This window comes from Bemisia tabaci, chromosome 1, assembly GCF_918797505.1.
Source record: "Bemisia tabaci chromosome 1, PGI_BMITA_v3".
Taxonomy (NCBI): Eukaryota; Metazoa; Arthropoda; class Insecta; order Hemiptera; family Aleyrodidae; genus Bemisia; species Bemisia tabaci.
In genome coordinates, this window is record NC_092793.1 from 12342191 (window position 1) to 12366367 (window position 24177).

Sequence of the window (24177 nt, forward strand, 5' to 3'; positions counted from 1 at the left end):
AACTTTTTTTTAAACATACAATCCAAAATATTCCATTAATATTACTTATTTTTCTTTTAAAAGCACAGAAATGATTTTATTGAATTCAACTGAAAAAAGTTCAGCGTTTTTAGATTTAAGCTGAGGCAAAAATGGTGGCCCTCCAGCAGTTCTGACTCTCATAGATATTGGAAAGAATTTTTTTTATGCAAGGAGGCTGTGAGATATTTGGCTGCCTCAATTCTAGACTTGCTTATAAGGATAGGGAAAGTATTTGCATGAAAACTTGATACTTTTAACTACTTTACAAATTTTTTGGATAACGTACAAGAAATGATCAATCATAAAACCAACCGGCAAAGAAATCGGAATGAGAGACAGCAATGCTTCGAAAATTGGAAGAAAAATCAAATGGATTCGTTTTTAAGTACAAAAATAGATTTATTTGAAAAGTAACAATACGCATGAGATAGGTACTTCGTAATAATCAGTAGGACAGGTGATAGGGGCATTAATTAATTTGAATTCTAGAGCAATTCTGGGCAAACATTTTTGGCAACTGACACAACATCACACAACAGCACAATTTCATATAAAATATGAAGTCGAACAGATTATGAGGAAAAATTCCAAAACTTCACTCCACAAAAAAAGGAATTTAATTTGGAAAAGAATGCTGAAAAACAGGCGGATCATCAGAGTGTAACATCAGTTTAACAGGAGCATTTTGAATGAAAGCTTTTTCAAGAAATAAAATTGACAGAATGCAAATTTTCAACAGGGGTAAACGAAGTTTATTACACATCAATATTTTCAACTCCATCAGTTGAGAGAAGAAAGGCACCTGCCCAAGGAGAAAAATTTTAGTTGAATTGACTTCATTGTACCTACTTAGACTTTAAAAGAAAGTTTTCAAGTTTTCTTAGATATCGGCAATGAAACTCCCAAACCACATATCTCAGTTTGCGACGTTGCAGACTTTCTGTCGTATATACTTTTTAAATGGAAAACTACTCAACAGCTATTTTTTAAAAACTGCCATGATTTTTCCTCTGTATGCGCAGAAAATTCTACAAAAACTTCAAGGAATGATGTAGATTTCTTCACCTGTAAAAAAGTAAAGTAGGAGCAGAAAATTTTGAACACCGCTGACGAGATACGTCATTTGGAAGTCTCAGAGTCAATATGCTGAATTGACACATAATTTTTTAAATTTTTTTCCTGATAAACTTTTTGTGTATTTGTGAAATATGTGGCTCCAGCAGTAAAATGAAGGAGAAGGCGTTTTTAAATCAACTTGATAAACAATTTTCGCCTCCTTTGGTTTCAAATAGATGTAGAATTGTAGAGCAGATCCGATATTCAGGTAGTAGGTACAGTATGATTTTGATCAATCAGTTACATGCATTGCTGTTATAGATTTTATCTTACTATTTGTACTTAGATTTTCCTCTCATAGGATTGACCTTGCTAAGTGATAACAATTGTTGAAAATAGAAAAATCTCTGTCATACATAGAGGATAAAAAAAGTCTTGGCACCAATTCTTGAGAGTGTGTGAAAAAAGAGGGAAGATGCAGTTAGTGAATACTGTTGAGGAGAATAAACATCGACGGTTAAACTCCCAAACCTTGTATCTTGTGTGCAGTGTTTCAAAATCTCAGCTCCCTATATATTCTTTCAAAGGAGGACGACTTGACTTGACTACTTGAAATTTTCATGGAATGTTCCTCACACAGAGAAGGAAATCACTGATGGTTTCAAGATTTCATGTTGCGTTGTTTTACATTTATGATATGAAAGGAGGTCTACGATGTTGCAAACTGAGATACTGGTTTGGGAGATTCACCTCTGATATACTTGTATTAAGACTATTTATGCAAACCTAATTTTAACATTTACCACAGATCTTAGGTGAAAACCGCCAATTAACATTACACTTTTTCAAAGTAATCAGAAGCTTTTTTAAACATATCTTAAGCATCTTCTTGGCTTTTTTGGTTTGCTTGGACCACAGTTGGTGACAAGTGACTTTAAGGGTGCCCTAGGTACATTGGCATTCAACTAAAATATGGATACATTAAAAAAAAAAAAAAAAAAAAAAAAAAAAAAAAAAATTTTCGTTTGAATAATTTGTAAACGTTTTAAGGATGTACTTGTGGTTGGGCTTTTAAATTCATAATGAGTTTAAAAATTAGGTATAATAATCCTATGATTAAAACAATAAAATATCACAAACTTACGCTCACCCCAATAGAGGGAAAGTAGCTTAGGTAACAGAATTAATTGTACTATGAGTTTTAGGCAGTTTGGAGTCCCTCCGTCTCCGTTGAAACATTGATCAACAATAAAAAGAGATACAGGCATCGATAAACATTTTAGGTTGATTTGAATCTCATTTTCATTGTTGAGATACGACTACAATCTACCTGAGTGAGGGCCAGAGTTGATTTTCAGTATATATTCTAACTATTTGAAAGCCTGGATTCCTGTGATGGCACGACCAATAATTAGAGAATGAACATCATGAGTACCTGGAAAAAGAGGACGGGCAGGGTTACCGAAGCAAAATTAAACACATTTGGAAATTGAATTAAACCTCACAGGATGAGGAATTTTTGAGGTGTCTGGCTCTCTCTTCAGTCAGATTTAAAACAGATTATGGAGTTTTGGAATGAAAAATACCTCTTGAGGTAAAAAAAAAGAATTGATACAGAGTGAAGGTTGTTTTAATGCTTGCTGTGTATCGTTTCTCATGGATAACTTAATTTAACGGATTATGATCATCATAGTTTGAATTGCCTACCTTGGAAAATTTTCTCTCACAAATGAAACCGAATTCACACAATAAACTTAAGGTCTTTTAAAATAGGTGATTAATGAACATTGGATGTAGTCCTAGTCAAAAAAGGCATCAACTATCCTTATTAAAAACTTCAATTTGATTGCTTAAAATGACGATCAATTTTACAATGCCAGCCACAGTGTTACATAAATACATATTTCCTCGAGGTGAATTTTTGTAATTTGGAGGCAAAACCTATCACTATTTTGTGCTGCTTCACGATCGATGTTTACAATAAGATGTTATTTTAATAATCTGTCAACTCATGTATGTAAAAATAAAACCATTATGTGCAGCAATATAAACGCTCAGTAAAATGACATCAAATTCGTTAGGATTCATTAAACATTTAAAAGGTGAGAATGGTATTAATACCTTCATAAGTGTTTACAGCCTCCAGGTTCATGACATGCCTAATTACATGGTATTCATCTGAAATACCATTACCGCCCAGCATATCTCGTGCTGTCCTTGCAATTTCCAAGGCTTTTCCACAGGAATTCCTCTTTAGCACAGAAATCATTTCAACTGCTAATCTGCAAAAGAATTGAAAATTTTTTTTGACAACGAAAGTTTTCTACAGGGAGAACAATCACAAAATCGAGATCACAAAGAGGAGCATGTAAGTATGGTATACATTGAACGTATCTAGCATGTTACTTGAAAAGGATACAAGCTGCAAATACATCATCATCAGAGTAAACCTCTACTTCCAGTCAAGAGGGCATAAATTAAAACATTTCCAGAACGAGATATAATCTCATAAGATGTGACACGAGAAAACATGTATTGGAATTTGTGGCATCATTAATTTCTGTCATTTCTTTCAAAGTGAGAAAATTCATACCAAATTTCTATTTTCCTAGACTGGGGAATATTCAACGAAATTTTCAAGAGACGAAAATGAATTGTTAAGCTTAAAAGAGACAGATAATTTACTACATTTTGAGATGAACACACGAATACTGAAACAAAGTTACATACATAAAACTGTCCAGACATAATTGAAAATGATATCAATGAACCATTGACCTTTGAAGATGTGAAAATTTAAATATTATTTGTACCTTATGATTTGCAAATTTTCCTAAGTAAATTATTGAAGCTAAAAGATCTTGCTGGCTAAGTATGATAAATATAGTTCAACTTACTTGTCGGAATCTTTCAAGCGACCAATTTGGATGCAAGCTTGGAGTCCAATAGCAATCTCCGATAACATATCTGCAAGTTTTTTTTGAATAATCTGATTGGCTGCAAGAGGGCGATTGAACTGGTGGCGATCGAGGACATACTGTCTTGCTGTGTGGAAACAAAATTCAGCAGCGCCTAGAGCACCCCATCCTATGCCGTACCTAGCATTGTTCAGACAACCGAATGGACCCTGTTAAAAAGTTGAAATTCAATTAAAAACAAGAAGACATTACAACATGAATATGTTGGAAAAGCGTGCCAAACAACTGAAATGTTGGAGAATTACTATTTTCATGTCTTGGCTATTTGTATCAATTGGCACTATTTGCTAAATTTAGGAAAACAATATTGATCATGAATATTGGATTAACTTCGTTGAAAAAAGAAAAGAACGTCATTGATTTGGGTGAACATGTGGCTGATTGTATGAAGGAAGTATATTCCAGTATTTTTGTTTAACATATTAACTCACAAGAAAATGTTTGTACATTTTTTATCTGGTATTAATTACTTTCAATTATTTTTTTGACGATTGGTCTTAAACATTGAATACAATCACTAAAAAATTCTCCCCGGTGGGACTCGAACTCCTGCCTCGATATATGGATCTTGCGTATGCACGCAAACGGTGGTCTAGACAACTGACCTATCGTGGCTTGCAACGGTACTGCAATTAGGCTATTACACTCGTAGACAGACTCGTGTTTGGGAGGCGGAGCTTGGCTCCAGCTCCCCAGACCAACTAATAACAGAGAATATAAGCACATTTCTGTATAGGCCATAGTTAGCACATGCTTTTATGTGTCTCGAGGTTCATCCCAGCATGCAGTTACTGCTATTTCGCTATCATGGCAGTTGAGTTGCCTTTTCATGAATTAAATCAATCAATTGTTCAAAATGAAGTTCTGATTTTGGCTTCTGTAGCCGTAATGGGTCCTCCAGAGCAATTTTCAACTTGTACAATGCTCATTACTTTTTTATTTTTATTCTCAAAATTTGAAGTGGGATAATGGAGGCCTCTCAAGAGCCACCTTACGTTAACTTGCTTTTGATCAAACAAGGACTTATATCAAAGACAATTATTGGCTACAAAGTTGCGGCAGGATTTAAGCTTCTAAATTTGAGTCATTTGAGTGTAGAAAAGCTTATTTGAAGATTCTGTCAAATGAAATAATACGGTTTTGACGGGAAAACGTTCTCAAAGGGTTCCCCTTGAATAGTCGATTCGGTTTTTCAGTGAATGACCATGAGGGTTTGACATTATGACAGTTCAAACACGAGAAAACAGATCTGACGGAAACAAAATTTGGACCGCCCATTGAATAGCATTGGTTTATTGGTGTGCTGTACTATGGCACATCCAAGTGATTTTATAAAATGAGCCCTACTGCCGTGCTTAAAAAATGTGTAAAATAATAAACGTTGAGTGTGCTCTACATGGGTCAGATCAAGTAGAATAGCCTATTGCTATACTAGCAAGCACTCAAAAAACCATCGCATTTTGTCTTGATCAAATATTCCTGACTCAAATCCAGGTTCTTAAGTTTGTTTTCAAACATACAACTAGGCACATCGACTGCTTACTTTCAAAGACAATTCATGAATAAATAATCTTGCCTTAAGTCCTTCCACATTAGGTAGTAAGTTCTGTTCAGGGACTCTAGCTTGATCCAGATGTATCATGCCAGTTACAGATGCTCTTAAGGCAAATTTTCCTTCGATTTTGGGTGTTTCTAAACCTTTGGTCCCCCGCTCTACAATAAAACCTCTGACTTTTTTATCATCACACACAGCCCAGACAATACAAATATCTGCAATAGGAGAGTTGGTGATCCTGAAATTTGAAATTAACATTTTTTAATTTTTCTGACGAGTTGGCAGTAAGATTGTTTATCAATGATTTTATTTTCTTATACAGTCCATTCTAGCTGATTTCTTTTTAATTTTGAATGAGTGAGATTAGATTTTACTTATTGAAATGTTTAAGGAAAAAAAAATTTGCATCATTTATGGACCAAAAGTATGCAAAATAGAGAGTATACAGTAAAATTTAACCTCATAAATAATTTAAACAGGCATCATGAGACTAAAAATTGAGAACTGACAATTTCTCTTTTCTTCTGTGTTATTTTTTGAGATTAGCTTTCGTCATATTGTTCAATATTTTACTTTTCCCAAAGATGGGCCAGATAGCTTTGCATTGAGTCTTAAAATAAATAATTATTTCTAGATTTTTGCTAACATTAGGGTAGAATAATAAAAGATGGAGTAAGATTTATTTCTTTGCAAGAGGCAGGAGGCTTTGCACATGATCATGTTCAACCATGCCAAAACTCAAAGAAATTATCGAAGAGTTCCATGGGTTGAAACGATACGTAGAGAATACAGGGACAGTCACATTGCCTAATGTTTCTATGAATGGAGCTCTTGCAAGCGTTCGGGCATTTGCAATCTAAATATTTCTTCTAATTCAAGATTTTGTAAGAAATGTGATAGTGCTACTGAGTATCTCTGAAAAGAACTCCCGAGCTAAAAAAATACTCTTTAAGTTGAGGTCGTAATGGAGTGGATTTTCCGAACTACGCTAATAGTCCACATCTATATCTTGTAAAACTCTCCATACACAGATTAGAAGCAAGTACACTAGCAAGGTTGCCGGATTTCCAGCCTTTGAGATTCTAAACAAAGTGGCAACTCTGCTTGTGTGGCTCCTTATTTGTTCATGGAGAGTTCGACTGGATATGGAGGTGGATTTCCAGCTTAACATGGGAAATCTTCTCCATTATGACCTCAACTTCCAAAGCCATTTTCGAGCTTGGGAATTCGTTTTAGAGAAAACCAGTGGCATCATCAAGTTTCGGAAAAAGTGCTTAAAATCGCAATAAATCCCTGATGCAGGCAAGGGCTCCATTCTTCCACTGTATATTTTGGATTCTCAAGCAATGCATGTCTAAATATTCTCCTGAATTTCATCTGCACTTCTTTTAGGATTTTAATTCAGTATTCCAGAAACTTACTAAATAGCTTACCATGTTTTAGATCCAGATAACATGTATGACTTGGTGCTACTATCATATTTTGCTTTAGTTTCCATACCTCCTGGGTCACTGCCTGCGTTTGGTTCGGTAAGTCCAAAACAGCCGACTAGCTCTCCTGTAGCTGAAAAAACAGTGATTCATAAGACTCAGAGTTCACTACAACAATATCTTGTTCACGAACATAAATTCTGAATATTACGTTGAATTTAAATGACGGTAACACCAGGAGTCATACTATTGTAGAAGAAGACATCCTTTTGCCTAATACAGAATATTGATGGTTTAACAGTAACCGAATGTAAAGAAATGTATGTATATCTCGGTTTGCAGTGATAAAGACTTCCCATCATACTATATTTTCTGTGTGAAGAACTACTCGGCACCATCTCTTGAAAGTTTTGGAGATTTCTATTCTCTAAATGACGAATACTCTGTGAAAATTTCAAGTCATAATGTTGGGTTGATCTCCTTTTAAAATGACAATACTTCCTCTACCCTAGGGGAGCGAGAAAGTAAAAAGAAAATAGTAACAAAGACTTTGAAACACTGCAACCAAGATACGCGTATTTGCAGTTTCACCATTGACGAGTGGTATAGCTGTTTGAATTATTCTGTGATAAAGTGATGATCCAAACCTCCTAGTTTTAAGAAAGTACCTAATTATACCCCCTTGTAATTCGTTGTGTTTGAAACACTGCAACTGAGATGCGCATATTTGCAGTTTCACCATTGACAAGTGGCATAGCTGTTTGAAATATTCTGTGATGAAGTGAGGATCCAAACCTTTTAGTTTTAAGAAAGTACCTAATTGTATCTTAATAAATTGTACCCCCTGGTAATTTGTTATTAAACCTATTGTAAAATGAACCGTAGAAGAAGGAAACCAATTTTTTTGGGATGGAGATTTTTTTCAGTTTGATAGAAGAGTTCAATAAAAAAATTGAAATTAGAGTTACCAATTTAAACATTTTTTGGTATCCCTGAGAATAAGTTGTGAGTGTTTTCAGTAGTTCATTAGAGGGCCAATTCAAATTATAAAGTTGCATTGGAAATATGCAACTGTGAGCCCCAAACATGGAAGATCAAATATTCAAGTGGCTTAAGCTGAAAATAGACTTTCAAAAACATTCCTGCAAGAGGCGAAAGAGTTGTTCCTCAAGAATCCATTTTGTAGTGTTAAAAAGTCTTCCAACACAAATGAAAAGTTAGAGATAACTGTATTTAGAGGTGAGAAAAAAACTGATATGTACTGAACAGCTGCAGAAGATTCAGAGATTTTAGCATGTATCAAAAGAGATGTAAAAAAATAAAGCGTTGCCTTGAAACTATTGTTTAGAACTATTACTGTTGAACAATAACTCCAGTATGGTTGGACATTTATGGGCGGTGCTTAGACAAAAATGTTTGTAAAAAATTATTTTAAGTACCTAGTATTATTATCTTCATTTTTAAATTTTTTGGATACTAAAAACTTTTGTCTCATGAATGGTCACAGGCAACCCGTTTAAATTTGTTTAAAATCTGAAAGGATTTCTGAGACTAAGTTCAAAACTTGAAAAATATCAGTACATTAAAGAAGAAAAACTAAGTCAAAGCTAAAAATCTTACCAAGTTTGGGTAAATACTTTTCTTTCTGCTCATCACTCCCGTAGGCTTGAATGGAATGCATGACGAGCGATGACTGAACACTCATTGCAGAGCGATATCCACTATCAATACGTTCAATCTCCCTGGCAAGAAGCCCATATGCTACAGATGAAACCCCAGCGCAACCATAACCGCTGATTGTCGCCCCGAGGGCACCAAATTCTCCGAGTTCATTCATAATTTTTCGGTCAAAAACTGGAAACCAAGAGGAACAATATTCTTCAGAAAAATGGGGCAAATTAAGTCTTGCTGACAATTTAGTTTTTACTTAATTAGTTTCACCAGAGATGGATAATGTTTTGAATAACTGATTATGATGAGAGGTTATAAATAATATGATTGGCCATGGCAGCCCATTCTGACCAAAATAATCAAAAAACAACACGCAAACTCTCTTAACAATTCGGTATTGAGACAATGGTGAACTACATATTAATCGTGAAACTATTAAAGGACATAAATCCATTACAAAGTTTCAAAATTTCTGATCTTCCGTTTCCTCAAAGAAAATATTACTAGACATTCTTGTTCTGTGACATTTGTGGAAAGAGATAATAATTGTTCAGAATTTCACAGAATTTGGGGCAGGTTTTCTTTGTAGGCCAGTGTGGTTGAATGTATGTAATATATAATTCTGATACCTATTGTTGGTGATAAGACTGGCAAATTTTATAAATTTTTTCCACGCATGTACTTGCTCCATCTCCGTTTCAGAGATATTTGGCAGAATATTTAAGAAGGTAGGTATTTAAATTCAGATTTTTTCGGAAAGAGTCAAAAGATTATTTACCTGGATATGAGTAGAATTTCGGTTAATACTGATAATAAATAAATTCTAAGGAATTACTATTACCTTCTTTACGATTTGCATTCAATATGCGAGGCATTAGTTTCTCTTGACAGAAATTGTGAAAAGAGTCTCGTAGCGCTTTTTCATCATTGGTTAATTGAGAGTCTAAATTCAGAGGATCTTCCCATTGAAAACTAACTGAAAAAAACAGGAGAGAAGTAAAATGAAAGAAAAAAAAAACTGTTTCAACTGTCAAAGAAGTGCTTTAATCAATCCGCTTCATAAAATTTTAAAAAGTTATATAGGTGAAATAAAAATTAAACGCATCGCAATTAAATAACGCTAGTAACAATTAGACCCTACATTGCCAGACATCTTCATCTTGTTTTCATCAGCTTTTTAAAACTTTTGCACATACTTTTTTAACAAAATCAGGAAGTAATCTTGACAACAAAAGAAATAATAGGTAAAATTAATGTTGACATTTTGTACTTGTAAAAAATTGCGTAGATCTACCTTAGAAAAAACCCTGCACAATCCTTAATGAAAATGGCTCTCTCTACAATCTGATGAAACTTGGATATGTTGCTCAGCTAGTCATTCTGATCAAGAGTTCTCATGGAGAGAATCCCAGAGTGCACGAGCGGTTTTCGAGATATTTGCCGTTTTATGTGCGTAAATTGAGGTTTCGCTGGCCGGACCATTGTGCAGCGCCTCTTGTGCCCTCTCCTTCTGGTCCACTCTGGCCACTCTCTGCTTCCCCGCCACCCATACCCGAGGCTCAGACTCCAACGCTCACGGTGATAAGACCACCCGGCTCGGCGATGATGAGCAAAGCCTTCTGAGCGTCGGAGTCCGAGCCTCGGGTATGGGTGGCGGGGAAGTGGAGAGCGACCGGAGTAGACTGGAAGGGAAGGGCACAAGAGGCGCCGAACAATGGTCCAGCCACAACAAAATTTGATCTCTTTCTCTGATGAGAGTTACATTTCTTCAAGCTTCCAAGATTCTGAAATAGTATTGATACTACGTAAGAGCAGATGATTCATACCTAGTATTCAGACTTACTTACCTAATTTCATCCTGGATGATGAACTTGAAAAATCTAATAATAGCTTGGTCAAAGAAAATACTGGGAAGGCAAAGATAAGAGAATGCATAAAATGAAAACCATAACTTCAGAGTCAAGCAATCATTTCACCTAAAAAAATTAGATGACTCGTTGGCCACTCTTGAGACATTGAGTCCATGCCAGAGAACTTGGCACACTTTAGAGTGCAACAGATGATCCTGCATCGAAATTCTTGTACTTACCATCATGCCAAACTGAAGAAAGCTGATCTCCTGTAGCATCTGTAAGTGCATAAACATATTTAACAAGGACTCTATTTAAGTTGACATTGGCAATAAACTTAGGCAGTTAAAAAAGGATACATTTAGCAAGAGTATTATGATTCACCGGTGAGGTGTGAAATACATAGGAAGCGTTGATCGTGATTTTGCAGCAATTAATGAATTTGTTCATGATGATGTTTGAGGATTGTTTTATCTAATTCAGTAACTTGGGGCTAAATCATCAACTCTATACCGTTTTGTTGTGAAGAGGTGGTAGTTGAGTGCACAGAATTATGCAGCCCTTGTAGAATCGCTAGGCATTGGCTGGATGCTCGGGAGAAAACAATTCCAGCGGAGTTATGTACACAGCTCCGGTAGAGACAAAAAAGGCATTACCTAAATTGCTTTGGGCGAAGATGTAGCAATGACATTGGACGTGTAAATGATTTGGAAATATAGATCAGAAAATTTCAATTATTAACCACACGTGATACGCCGAAAAAGGAGGAAAACCAAACGAATATTATGAACTTTTCACAGTCTGGTTTCAATTGGCAAAATGTTTACAAAACTTACAACCCACTTATCACTATCCTTATCACTTGTCTACTGCATGTAAACATCATGACATGTGACAATACGCCAACATGTAAACAACAAATTACATAACTAAGAGTGGATAACATCAGATTACACAAATAATACTAAACTAGCTCGCCATCCGTAAATGCTTCTTTTGTTTCGTCTAAAAACTATACATGATCAATTCTGAATTCTTCAACTTTGTATCTTCTCTGAATTTAGGTTCTAAGGTAGCGCTATCTGCTGCAATCCGGCAACATACTTATGAACTTCTTCCCTTATCAGTAGTTCAATTTTTCCTTTCAGACTTTAAGGTTAAGTGTCTAATCAGACAATCAAGTTTCTGAGATCTCCATTGCCGCTCACAACTTTAATTCTCAGCACTTAGCAGGTCCGGAATTGTTTCACATTCGATTTTCTTGCAATCGTCTGCCAAAGGTGCAATAAAAAAGTAGAAATCATGAGTGAAATCTCCAGTGGATTGAGTGCTATTTGGTGGTTACCAGGCGTAATGAGTCTGCCTGCCTGGTTCATCTACAGACTATTCAGGAGCAAGAAGAAAGTATCTCAACTTCAGGGGAAGGTAAGTGTATCCAATTACATAGTATAGTGGATTCTATCGCATTATTTTGCAAGCTGAGAGGAACATCAAGTAGCCACTTCACTCTCATCCAAATCCCAAAGCGAGGTCACCGTCAGGGGGATGATGCTCAACCATGAATAAGCCGAAGCGTTGACCTAACATCTTTGAATGAAGTAAACACAAAGCTTGAAATTCAGGTAGCCGACTACATTTTCACTGTGAGTTTTCATATCTTGGTTAAGATTGTGCTAAAGCAGTGCCTAACTGTTGAATTGTTCGCAGAGAACGGAATGTTTATCATTATCTTCTTCCAATTGAATTTAGCAGGTCGGACTTAAACGGCACACATCTGAGCGTCCTCAATAGTTTAAGTCATCAATTAGTAGAGAAGATCGTTTCAGCTAACTGAATTTTTAATTTTTTAAGGTCGTATTGATCACTGGTGCCAGCTCTGGTCTTGGTGAAGCTCTTGCGTTGGTGTTCTACTTGATTGGATGTCGAGTTATTTTAGCCTCTAGAAGACAGGAAGAATTGGAGAGAGTGCGTTCAGAGCTCATGTCTTATCGTAAACACTCGGTGAGTATTTTTCTGTCTTGACAACGACTTTTTACTCCATGAGCAGCAGCCTATCCCATTGGTATGTAAATGCATGCGTTGCCTACAAGAATGGAGAGGCCGTAACTAGTCAGTTTTGTGACGTCAAACCAGTGGATATTTAACGAGAACAACAATCATCTCCGGCCCATTGGAGGATCAATGAGTGAGGTAGCCGCTGCATGGACCAACTAGAGTGGCCCTCAATTGGCCAAAGTTGCATGAGCGGCTCGTTTGAATCTGAGCACCTAGCGTAACAATTTTTGGTATTCAGCTTTCATTTCCTCAATTATCAGACAATGTCATTTATAGACCCGTCACTTTTCGTAAGTGAAATTTCATGTGAGGTTTCAGGACATTCCGTCAAAGATTTTTTGTCCGCGCACCTGTTTTATCAAGTAGTTTACGTCCACGCATAAAATAGGCAACAGTGACTTGGTCCAAGCATCATATTTTAGTCCGTAAAATTATACTGACAATATCGAAATGAGAAAATTGAGAGAGAAGGAGGTGTTGTTATGGTAACTCATTTTTTAGATGAAATGTTACCTTCTTCTTTCGATTCATCTTTTCATATTGTCATTGGTGAATACTTGGTTTTATTTTCATCCTTAAAATTTTTGATATGAAATATGCCTCATTCCTATGCGTATGTATATGTATTTTTTTTTTTTTAAATGAAAATATTACTTCATCTTAAAAACACTTACATTTTTAAAACGTGGCCAATATTTATAAAACCTTTTCCTTTACAAAATGTAAAAGAAAAAATCAAAGTGCTTTGAAAATCATTAAAGTTGACTTGGAAGTCATGGAACCTCCTTAATAATCACCAAGCACACATTATGTTTTCCTTGAATATGTACATACTTTTTTTTCTATCAATTTAAATGAGAATAATCCATACGAAATGTGCGAAATAGTAGCTCAAAGCGCTGCGGCATGCCGGCGCCGTCGCGAAGTTAGCGTGCACAGGATTAATCTAAGAGCCTCTAGCTGACGCAAATCAAATGATTTATCCGGTTTATGTATAACAATATGGGATTTTCTTTAAAGATAATAAAGTCCTGTTGCACCAAAGAGGTGAAGCAGTAAAAATTCACATTTGAAGGTAAAAGAGTGAAAAGGTAGAAGTACATACGTTATTACTTAATCTATTTTAGCTCCACAGAGCAGTAAATTTCTTGCAAGTAATGCCTTCCGATACTTTTTAAATTAAGTTTTCACATTTGCCGCTGGAAATGCATTATTCATACTTTCTGCTTGTTATAACTTAGTTCCTATAATTTTTTCATCAATTTTCTGTATAGAAGCTTCTTTTTCTGTAAAAAAAATGGAAAACAAATTTTATCTCAATAGATAAGTAGCCTCGTGTTAGCCTCTCATCTCAACTTTGATGTATTAAGCGACAAGGCGACCAATGTCATGGAACATTGAATTTAGATCTTTTTGGAATTTAGTAGTCACCTCTAGATCTGAATGAAATTTGCATTTTTTTTTAAAGTTTTTCTTGACCAGATGCTAATTCTTTCTTTACCTTTTCTTTTCAGGCTGTAACAACGTATCCTCCTTTTGTACTCACTCTTGATCTATCAGACCTAAATGTTTTACCAGACCATGTTACAAGAGCCATGAAAGCCTTCGGACACATCGATATTCTGATTAATAATGGTGGCATTAGCTTTCGAGGTGATATCAATAACACCAATATTGATGTTGACATGAAAGTTATGCTTGTCAACTACTTTGGGCAAGTTGCCGTGACTAAAGGTGAGAACTTAGGTTTTTTTCTCAGAACTTTCAAAAAGTATGTAGCCATATAGGAACAATAGTTTTATAATCAATTTTTTATTTTGTATTATCTTTTTTCCTTGAAGGTTAAGCCAATCAGTTTTTGAAGTTCCATTAAATCTAAACATTTTATCTGGGTTCTACAAAATATCATCTCAGTCCCTCAATTTCTAACAAAGAAAAAAATTAAATTTTTGATTTGAGATCAAGTGCTAGAACCAGACTTCACTATTGTACGGACGTATCCTTGCAAATCTGATCATTTTAAGAAGAATAATAATTCTGCCGTGTTAAGCAAAAACGCCATAAATCCATCAAGATTTTCCCTCGTTTTTTGGAACTTAACACTTTAAAAAATGAAAACTGTTTTACACATGCACCTCAAATTTTCCGGTTATGCTCTTGATAGTATTTGCAAAAGAAATCTGTAAGAACATTTTCCCAAGGTTCACAAGTTTTTCTGCTATTATACATTGTTTTCAAAAAATGTAAAATGGTATTTACAGCGTTTTTGCGTTGCACGGCAGAATTATCTTTTAAACATGTTCCATTCCTCTGCCTTTCTAAAAGTGTTCTCTGTATGCAGGTTTAGGGTTTTTCAATTTTCAATAGCCTTGGGAAATTTTGCTCTTCGGTGTTTTTCTCATTCATCAGGTCCTTTCAGAACTCAGGCTCTTCAAACTAGATTGAAGGGGTAAATTCTCATGTTTCACATAAAGGGAGTATCAAAGAAACTTAGAGACCTTAAAAATGACATTTTGGACCCAGAGAATAAAATAGAGGTTTGTAGTGTAGCTGGTTTTGACAGCCTAATATATTCTAGCATATTTTATTTCGTACATGAGTAAGTTGAGGCAACAGTGTAAAGGGTCAAATGTAGTTCCTATGGGCTTATAAAACTGTTGTATATTACTTTCTAAAATAATTCTTTCGACTTGTAATTGCCTTCATAACTTTGGAAGACCTGTTTTGAGTCAGATGAAAAATTACAAAATTAAATCAGTTGGTCAAAATATAATCATTTCACAGCGAGCAGTTGGACAGCACCGGTGGCTCCATAACCCCCCCCCCCCCCCCCCATTCCACTCCTTGGATCCAAAATACAATTTTTTTTCTTCTCTCTAATATACCTCTCTTGTTTTTTAATGTAATGCATAAAACCGTACCCTTTTGACGGTATTTTATGAAGTTTTAATTTTCTGTATTTTAAACTGTAAGTTCCTTCGCATTTTTTGTCTAATGATAATTACGGATTTCAATATATTTGTTTATTTTTCAGCACTCCTACCACATATGATAAACAGACGGTCAGGACATATTGTTGCTATCAGCAGTGTTCAAGGACGCATAGCTCTTCCATACAGGTATGAAATAGCATCTTTTAAGATATGATATTTTCTGTTGCAAACCGTCCATGCAAATACCATTTCTCTTCTTTGAATCCTTCTGCTTAAAGAGAAGTGATAAGAACTTTTTAATTCAAGTTATCCAATTCAGGTAACTTGGAGAAGGAAACCAAGTGCGACAACTAAGTTTGTAGCTGTGCATTCACAAAGCAGCCACTTATTCCTCGAATCTCCCTTTTTTCGGTCGGCAGTAAGCTCATCAATCAAAATTGCTACCACCTGCCTTGTGTAGTGGATATTTTTTCATATTTTTCAATTCGCCAAATTTCTAACTGCGTCTTGTCAATACTTCTAAACATAATTCAGAAGATTCTGATGAATTATAGTTGAGCAAATCGAGATGTTGCTAAATCTCACAATTATTTTTGGTCAGTAGTAATAGTTGAACTTCATGAATTCAAACTTAGGGAAGTCTCTATACATCTCACTAACTTGGGCTGCATTTTTGGAGGCATGAACATGTTGCTTTTGTTATCAATTTTATTTTGCTTTACTTCTTATATTTAATTTTTAGTTCTTGTCATTTTATTTCTTTTTTTTCTTTGTTTTTATTGCTTTATTGATTTCATCTTTTGTATTCTCTATCATTCCATCATGTGACTTAATTTTCATTATGACATAAAGATGTCAACTAAAAGTCATCAGCAGTAAATGTGAACAGTGCCAACGCAAAAAATTTGAATGTAAATATCGAAGAAGTCCCTTCTTGCCTCACAAACTCAATCTGCATTTTATTACTCGGTTAAGTGCATGGGGCTTTCATCACGCGTGTTCAGTTTAATTTTGCTTTTTTTCAGTTATTGTTGTTTTACTTCTTTTCTATTTTTTCATTGGTTTCATCATTAATATTTTGCATCATTCTTCAACGCAACTTAATTTTGGTATCAGAAAATTAAATGAAGATGCAGGAAGTTATATAAAACAGGAACTAATAAAACACACAGGACTCAGGAACAATAGGATCTAACTAAATTGGTGCCTCCTCTGACCATCTGGTAAGCATTTATCATCCTGAAATAATCGTGCTATTCACAATTACTACAGTACCATTATTTTACACTTTTTAAGGTCTGCATATGCAGCATCCAAACACGCCCTGCAGGCCTTTTGCGATACGCTGCGTGCTGAAGTTGCTCAGCATAATATTAAAGTCACTGTCTTTAGCCCAGGATACATTCAGACTAGACTGTCGCTCAATGCGATGACTGGAACTGGAGAAACTTATGGGAGTAAGTCTTGTTTTTCAAAATCTTAGAAGCTTTTAAATTGACGATATTGATTAAAATTAAAAATTAATTAATCAATTAATTATTATTAATTAAAAATATGCTCGTATTTTATTTTTCCAATAGAATATCCTACGATTTTTTGCATACAATTTTTACGGAACATGCTTGAAAGAGCATCTTGTGTTTTTTAGTCAGCTTTGTGAATAAGGGAGATTTGACTGTACATGTTTCTCTAGTTGAATTGTCAATATTCAAGTCGGATGCATTGGATATTTTTTTTCACACATTTTTAATTGTCCATAAAGTTTGAAGTTTTTTAGCACAAACAAGTACAACCAACTGACAAAGCAAACGACTCAGACTCAATTCAGTATATTTTATTTTAAAATTTAAACTAAAATTTTCCCATCTGAGTTTTTACTTTGAAAATTGTATTTGAAAGTAAAGATAATGAAAAATAATCACTAAGTTCTAATATGACGGTAGTAGCATTTTCTTAATTTGTTACGTGAGGAGGCCAAGTGCTAAATAAAAGTGTATGATTGACTTACAAAAAAAATTGTTTTGCTTTTGGTCGAGGCTTTTATCACCACTTCAGCTACCCCCTCTTGGAACAAAATAAATGTAATAAATATTAATAAAAGTTAAATTTTTCTACTTCAATTTCTGCTGTATTTCACATTTTGGAAAGTTACCGCAGGGTCAGTAAAACAATTTTAGAAAACCTTCAAATAGGAAGTCATGCAGCAAAATAGCTCCTAACTTTATGAGGTAAAATCAGTACACTGAATTAGAATTAGAATACAAAATCGCTGAAGATAAACTAACAATTAATTTAAATTTTTGGTTTTCAGTCATGGATGAAACAACTGCGAACGGCTACACTCCAAAACAAGTGGCAAACAGAATACTCAGAGCGATTGTATATGAAGAGAAAGAAGTTGTAATGGCATCTTACCTACCGCGAATCGCAATATGGCTGCGTACGCTTCTGCCTTCACTGTACTTCAATGCAATGAACAGGCGTGCCCTGAAAGAAGCCCGACATGAGAAGATGAAGTCTAAATGAGATACCTCAAACACAGCCGTGGTTTTGCGTAGCCCACGGTTTGTCCAACGCAACTATTCCTATTTGGGACCAGCATCCATCCGAGATAGCTACATTTGACTGATTTCTCTATTTTCCAAAAGTCTCAAACGGGTAGTTGAGTCAAATTTTCCTTACTCCAATGTTGTTTCTTTGCTGGAAATTATGCTCAAATAATTTATTTCGAATCATTCATTCGAAACACCTAGGTTATACATTTTCATTAATGGGTAGAAATTTTGAGGAGGCTAGCAGGTGGATAGTTTAACCAACCTCTTGATTCATATTTTGCCCTAAATCATAGTTCTTACTAACTACATGGTAAAGACACTGATAAATTTACTTAATGCACATTGTTGGAAAATTTTTTTCCCGTAAAATGATAAGTTACGTCTATTACACTCTCATTGATGGTAGCTACTATGCATTCATTCATTTGTAAAAATACTCTCCTACACCATTCAAATCCAAACCATGAACGCCTTTATTTTCTTCGTGAATTGTTTGATACCATGTGGATTGTGATCACTAAATGATCTGTTCATGACAGTTTCTTTTCCTCTCCATGCCTCTATCTCTATTAACTACCAGTCGACATTAATTAGTATTTTCAAAGATCGTCAAAATTTCAAAAATATTTGGACAAGATTTCAATAATCCCCAAGACAAAATATTTTGACCACAGGCTGTCAAAATATTGGCAGTATTAAATTTTATTCCATTTTGACACTATCCTTAAATCACAGAAATTTAACTTTGCTCCGTCCTCGGAATACTTTTTTGTATACCTAAATATTTCTTTAGAAAATCAGGTTATTCACATTCCTTTGCTGGAACCTCCCCACTCCTCATCTCATTTTTCATACTCAAATGGTATTGTTCAATGGACCACTAGACAAAGTACGAATTTCAGCACTCTGATACATGTTTCTTAACTAAAATTTCACGTAGAACACGATGCGCACAACGAAAATTAACGAAATGGACTCCTTACGGAAATATTAATGATTCTTGATGCGTAAATTTAAACCACCCGCTCATGAAAACTCAATACTCTACGTGATTCACATCGTGCGCTAAACGTTATCATGACAGTATCTGCGATTTAAAAATCTGGCAACCTCAATCTTGACGCTTCGGCTCAGCTATAGCAAATTGCTAATAGTTTGAACAACATATGGTGAGAAATGAACATTGCTCGATTGAGGAGCTTGCTGAAACCGTTGTAGTGCGCGATTTGACTCTCGTAGAGCTTTGAGTTTCTTGTGAGCGGGCAGTTCAAATTCCTCGTAACCAATGTAAAATAAAAACGTTGATATCTTCGTTAGGAGTTAGTTTCAGTAATATTCGTTGCGCTAATCGTGTTCTACGTGAAATTCTGGTGAAGAAACATGTATCAAATCGCTTGAATTCATACCTTGTCTAGTGGTCCATTGCTTATCAAACATTGTCTACATGGAATTTACTTCCTTTGATTTGTGATCTTTCGAAAGACTTTTCAGCTTTCATCGTGCATCTCTCACTCACATTTCAGGTTGTTGTCACATTCTCTTGTTTTTCCAAAGGGTACAGTATCAAATAAAGATTTGACTTTGTCGTTCAGAAGACAGAAGGATAATCATGCAACAAATAGTGGATAGCACCAGATAATGAGGCTTTTTAAAGAGGAAAGAAATTCACTATCAGCACACGATATAATCAGAACTAATTTTCTACACCCAAAAATCGCAGTCTATGTTACACGACTGCATATTGTAAGCATACGTTTTTTCTGTGATGAAAACCAGGGTGTAGGTTACCCGCGTATGCAAGTCATCTGCAGGCAACTACTACTTTCATTACGTCTTTAAACTATTTATGTTGCCACAAAAATGCTATGTGTGACACATCATTATTGTATCAAGTATCGATAATTTGCAGAACATTTCAGTATCGTTAGCAGAGCGTACTTATGATGAAAATTCTTTTCTATAGAAAAAAATCCATCATCACAGCTTCAGCATAACTTGAAATGTCCCAGTATTTTCAGGCTTTATTTTGAAATCATTATGTGACTAGGCATTAAATGTATTAGTAATTTTTTACTCTGTAAAAAAAGTCAAGGAAATGCACATTAACATTGAAGTCAGTGGATTTCAAGGTCCAATATATCCCTCTGATTTCCGTTCAGTTGTTAAATAATTTTTAAGATTTCAAAACCTGCCTGTTTTTAGTTTTTATGGAATTTGTCTTTTTTTGTATTGGGTAACAATCATTGATATTTTTTAGTCATTAGATTAAGGTAAGCGCATTATGGCATGCGTATCAGAGGAGTCTGTCAGACCACAAGAGTGAATTCAGAGGGAAAGGGAGGTAGAGATAATATATTAATTCTATCTCTAGTTTCTGTTGTTTCTCTCTGAATGGTGAAGGTGGTTGTCTGACTCTTCGTGATCATGCACTCATCAAAAAACTTGCTTTTTCTGTCAATTCTTAGTAATACTCTAAGCTCCTCCGTCTCTCTGCTGTATGCATAGGTGTAAATTAGGTCAAAGCACTCTATTTTAAGTAGCCTACTTGTAAAAATAAATGTATTGCTGATTCTCATATTAACTCAGCATTTTTTCACAATAGTTTATATTGTCCACTTGAAATTTTCAGAGCGATCAAGTAAGGCTTGACTCAAGTAATATATTTTTTTACTCACCGTAGCGCTTTGGTATGTATACGGTCAACGAACATAAGAATATTCATAATTTTTCAACATTATTTCCTTCCTTTACTATCGTGTATTTACATTGCTTTCTACATGAGGATTACATGGTATTATATGTTACAAGCCTGAACAGTACACCCTGTCAGAAGAAAGGTGCTGAAAAGAAGAAGCCAGAGGATATCCGTTGTATCACTTATGCACCTTGCTGCATATATATTAGTAAACTTGCTGCAAATGTGTTGCAGTGCAGGGAAAACCTCCTATGTGGTTTAATATGCTGCTCTTCTCACCAAAATGCGTATCTGTAAGTTGCTCTGAAACTATTTATCATGGTATTAGCACAATTTATTACATATTATCATCAGTGTAACTTATTTTCCTCCAAAATTAGAATTAAACTGATGCAACGCAGGTTTTGTTTGAAAGTGTGGATACAAAGTTTGTTGTCTGAACACATCTTGGTGTAGAATGAAACCTCTTTGAAGTACTCCTAAATATTTTTTTAGACCCATTTGAAATTCAAACTCTGTGAAGCCATGCCATTTATGTATATGTTTTCTTTCTTTTTCGTGTTCTTCAAAGAAGATTTTCTGTGATTGATTTGCGTTTTTCATTTTTTTAAATTTATTGGTTAAGTTTCGTTTTCTTTTGTTTTGTTTTTCAAGTATCATACCTGCATTGGTTATCCAATTGATTTGATCTATCCAATTATTTGATTTTTATCAATACTTCCTATTACTCTAAAGTCTTTTAGACAAAGGTCAAATGACTAAATAATAACTCCGCTACAACAAAGGAGTAAACATAAAAAAAATGATTAAGAGGACTGTCATTTTTTTCCCTTCCAAATGACTTTTATCCAAATGAATTTTTCCGAATGGCTTTTATCCAAATGACTTTTTCCAAATAATATTTATTCCAACAAACTCTTAATTGCAAATGTATCGACTGGTCCCCGTATGATTCGCTACCTGCAGATTTTTTAAGCATGATCTGTTGAACAGTATTTTCATATTTTTCAACAGCTCATAGCAACTAATATTCTATATTGGTTAATCTTAAAATGGATTTAAATGGATCTTTTGAATGGATTTTTTTTTCCTGCTTCGGCGGTGCAGTGTTCAGGAGGCATTTAATGATCTTAAAGCAATGTCAAAAATAATTATCTTTTTTGTTGTGAACATTTGTTATCTGGTTGTTATGAGCTCTATATTTGTTATCATTACTACTGTATTGTGTCTATCACTGCTTTTTCAATGCAGAACTGTCCTATCACTTTGTGTGCTTGTACAATCGTTTCTTCTTTTTTTTTTCTTTTAAATTGTTGTGAGGTAGAATTGTAGATACCTATGAAAACTCAGTGGAGATAATTCATATTTCCCTGATACATATTACAATATTCACTGTAATTCAAACCATTGGATGAAGGAAAGATGGAGCATGAGCAAATTTTAAATGTATTTCATTCTCAAGTTTACTTTGGTTTCACCCCTCCTGCTTATTCGTGTTTGTTATCGAGCAATTGGTGTAAAAAGTAATTGGTAGATGTCCAGATTTTGCGTATCTTCTTTTATTGCTTGTACAGTGTAAAAAAATTAGCGCACTTGAATTTATGTTCAGAAAAATTGTGAAGCATTTACTCCACATTTGCCTGCTGTCAGCAGCTGTAACATGAAAGTGTATTCGGCTTAAAAGACTCTGAACAATCAGTTTCAACTTTGACATTCTTTCGCAACAAGAGGAAACAGGGTTTAAATAAACAATAATCATTGTAGAGTAAATGTGCTTTCGGAAGCGTATCAGTTGCTTCTCTTGTCGTCAATTCATGTTAATAACTAAGGAGTTCTTTCTCTTGTAATACATCAATTTTTCTTCTGAAGTTCCCGAACTTAGTTTCCTGAGAACTGAATGATCCTTAGAATGATTTTTCACGTACGTATATGAAATTAAATGATTTGGTATTTACTCCATATAATACTTATTTCTGCCTTTTTTAAAATTGTATTCCAGTGTAAATTCACTCTTATTGTAAGTTTTTTTTCCTTACTACAGCAATAGTGTAAGCACAAAGCACATAAAGAAAGAGTAGTCACGGTTCTCAAAGCTTCATATATTGCGAAATCCATCACATTTCTGTTCTATGAACCACCTAATTTCTTTCACAATTTTATTGCTTTGTCATGAGTGTGACAAGACTTGGAAAACACGTTGCCATATACATACTCTATCACTCAAAGTACTCAGTAGCGAAGAAATCCCCTACATTGAGGCTCTAGGAAGTGCCTCAAAACTATCCCAAGTTCCTTAGTTAATTTTCTAAAAGATACTTAACAGAATTTATTCCAGTAAAAAAATTTGTAATGTTCGGTTAAGTGTAGAAAATCTTATGCTGAATTGATCACTTAAACAAATTTTAATACTGTGAAAGGACCTTATTTAAACAAATTTATACTATGAAGACTTATTTAAGATTTTACTATGAAAGGACCTGGTGTAAGCATTGATGAAATAATCCTCTATTAAGAATGAGGCCACTTATTCAATCTTTTAAAGGCTGATTAACCTGAAGTGAGTTTCAATTTTTTTTAGTATATATTCTCTTGACTGAATTATCCCTAGTATTTAAGTAGAGATAAATTTGAGCTTCCGCAAGAGCACTAAAATTATTAGCTAGATATATTTTCCCAAATTTTCCTTGTTTCTATACGTACAGAATTGGCCTTTCAAAGTTCATTACTAGCTCTTTTTATAATCTCTGTAAATACCTATAAAGAAAACTGTTGAACTTAATAATTCCTCTTCTTCTGCAATTCTGAAAAAAGCTTAGTAATCATAAATTAAATAATTATTCCTGGAATCTCATAAGTTCAAAGCACTACTAGTTCATGTTTGCCTGCATTGGTCTTGGAATCGTGAACTGTTTTTTTGTTCCTTCACTGTCTCATTTTTGTAAATAAAGCCATGTTAAATGAATTTTTATCAGTTTTTTCACTCATCTTGTGAATGCGAAATGACGAAAAACCGTTGGTATTGTAGGAATTCCAAGTTATTCTTTAAAATCTAATCAAAAGATTAAAAAGGGCACTTCAGAATTTCTGCTGAAACTTTTGAGTTTGACTACGCCCACTTTCAGGGTGGAAAAAAATCACAACTAAAAATTACATAGGTATAAAAACTAGGAACACCTTCGAACACCGTCTGATTTTTGCCGCGAACTTGGAGTCAAAGGAGTAAAATATATTGACCGTAACTATTTTGACTCCCACGCCTGCCATGTTGGAGGAATATCATGGATGATCGAAGGCTTGTCGCAGTGGACGACATCAGTCATCGCCCTCTCTATTGATCGATATTATAGTTGGGCCTCATCATTCATCGTCAAAATTGGA

The 24177-nt window shown here is 34.7% G+C and overlaps 2 protein-coding genes across 2 annotated transcripts; one reads left to right on the forward strand and one right to left on the reverse strand.

Moving 5' to 3' along the window:
- Nucleotides 1–399: 399 nt before the first annotated feature.
- LOC109038799 (glutaryl-CoA dehydrogenase, mitochondrial) lies at nt 400–11556 on the reverse strand. The gene is made up of 9 exons (XM_019053997.2): nt 10921–11556; nt 10559–10591; nt 9553–9687; nt 8661–8894; nt 7044–7173; nt 5632–5848; nt 3975–4204; nt 3199–3359; nt 400–2512 (listed from the first exon to the last, which is right to left on the reverse strand). Exons 1-9 carry the CDS (start codon nt 11009–11011, stop codon nt 2448–2450), a joined length of 1296 nt encoding a protein of 431 aa, XP_018909542.2. The 5' UTR covers nt 11012–11556; the 3' UTR covers nt 400–2447.
- A 164-nt stretch (nt 11557–11720) lies between these two features.
- Nucleotides 11721–22667, forward strand: LOC109038804 (dehydrogenase/reductase SDR family protein 7-like). The gene is made up of 6 exons (XM_019054005.2): nt 11721–11986; nt 12413–12562; nt 14131–14350; nt 15651–15735; nt 16846–17006; nt 17861–22667. The coding sequence occupies exons 1-6, from the start codon at nt 11864–11866 to the stop codon at nt 18073–18075; spliced, it is 954 nt and encodes a 317-aa protein (XP_018909550.1). The 5' UTR covers nt 11721–11863; the 3' UTR covers nt 18076–22667.
- The last annotated feature ends 1510 nt before the right edge of the window (nt 22668–24177 follow it).

Excerpts from the sequence above, each read along its gene's own strand:
- LOC109038799 (XM_019053997.2), bottom strand. The coding sequence starts at position 11,011 with ATGAACAAATTCATTAATTGCTGCAAAATCACGATCAACGCTTCCTAT. Across the intron at positions 9,688-10,558 it reads ATCATCCAGGATGAAATTAG|TTAGTTTTCAATGGGAAGAT; the intron begins GTAAGTAAGTCT and ends TGTTTTTTTCAG. Across the intron at positions 8,895-9,552 it reads GAATGCAAATCGTAAAGAAG|TTTTTGACCGAAAAATTATG; the intron begins GTAATAGTAATT and ends CTTGGTTTCCAG.
- LOC109038804 (XM_019054005.2), top strand. The coding sequence starts at position 11,864 with ATGAGTGAAATCTCCAGTGGATTGAGTGCTATTTGGTGGTTACCAGGC. Across the intron at positions 14,351-15,650 it reads GCAAGTTGCCGTGACTAAAG|CACTCCTACCACATATGATA; the intron begins GTGAGAACTTAG and ends TTTATTTTTCAG. Across the intron at positions 17,007-17,860 it reads AACTGGAGAAACTTATGGGA|TCATGGATGAAACAACTGCG; the intron begins GTAAGTCTTGTT and ends TTTGGTTTTCAG.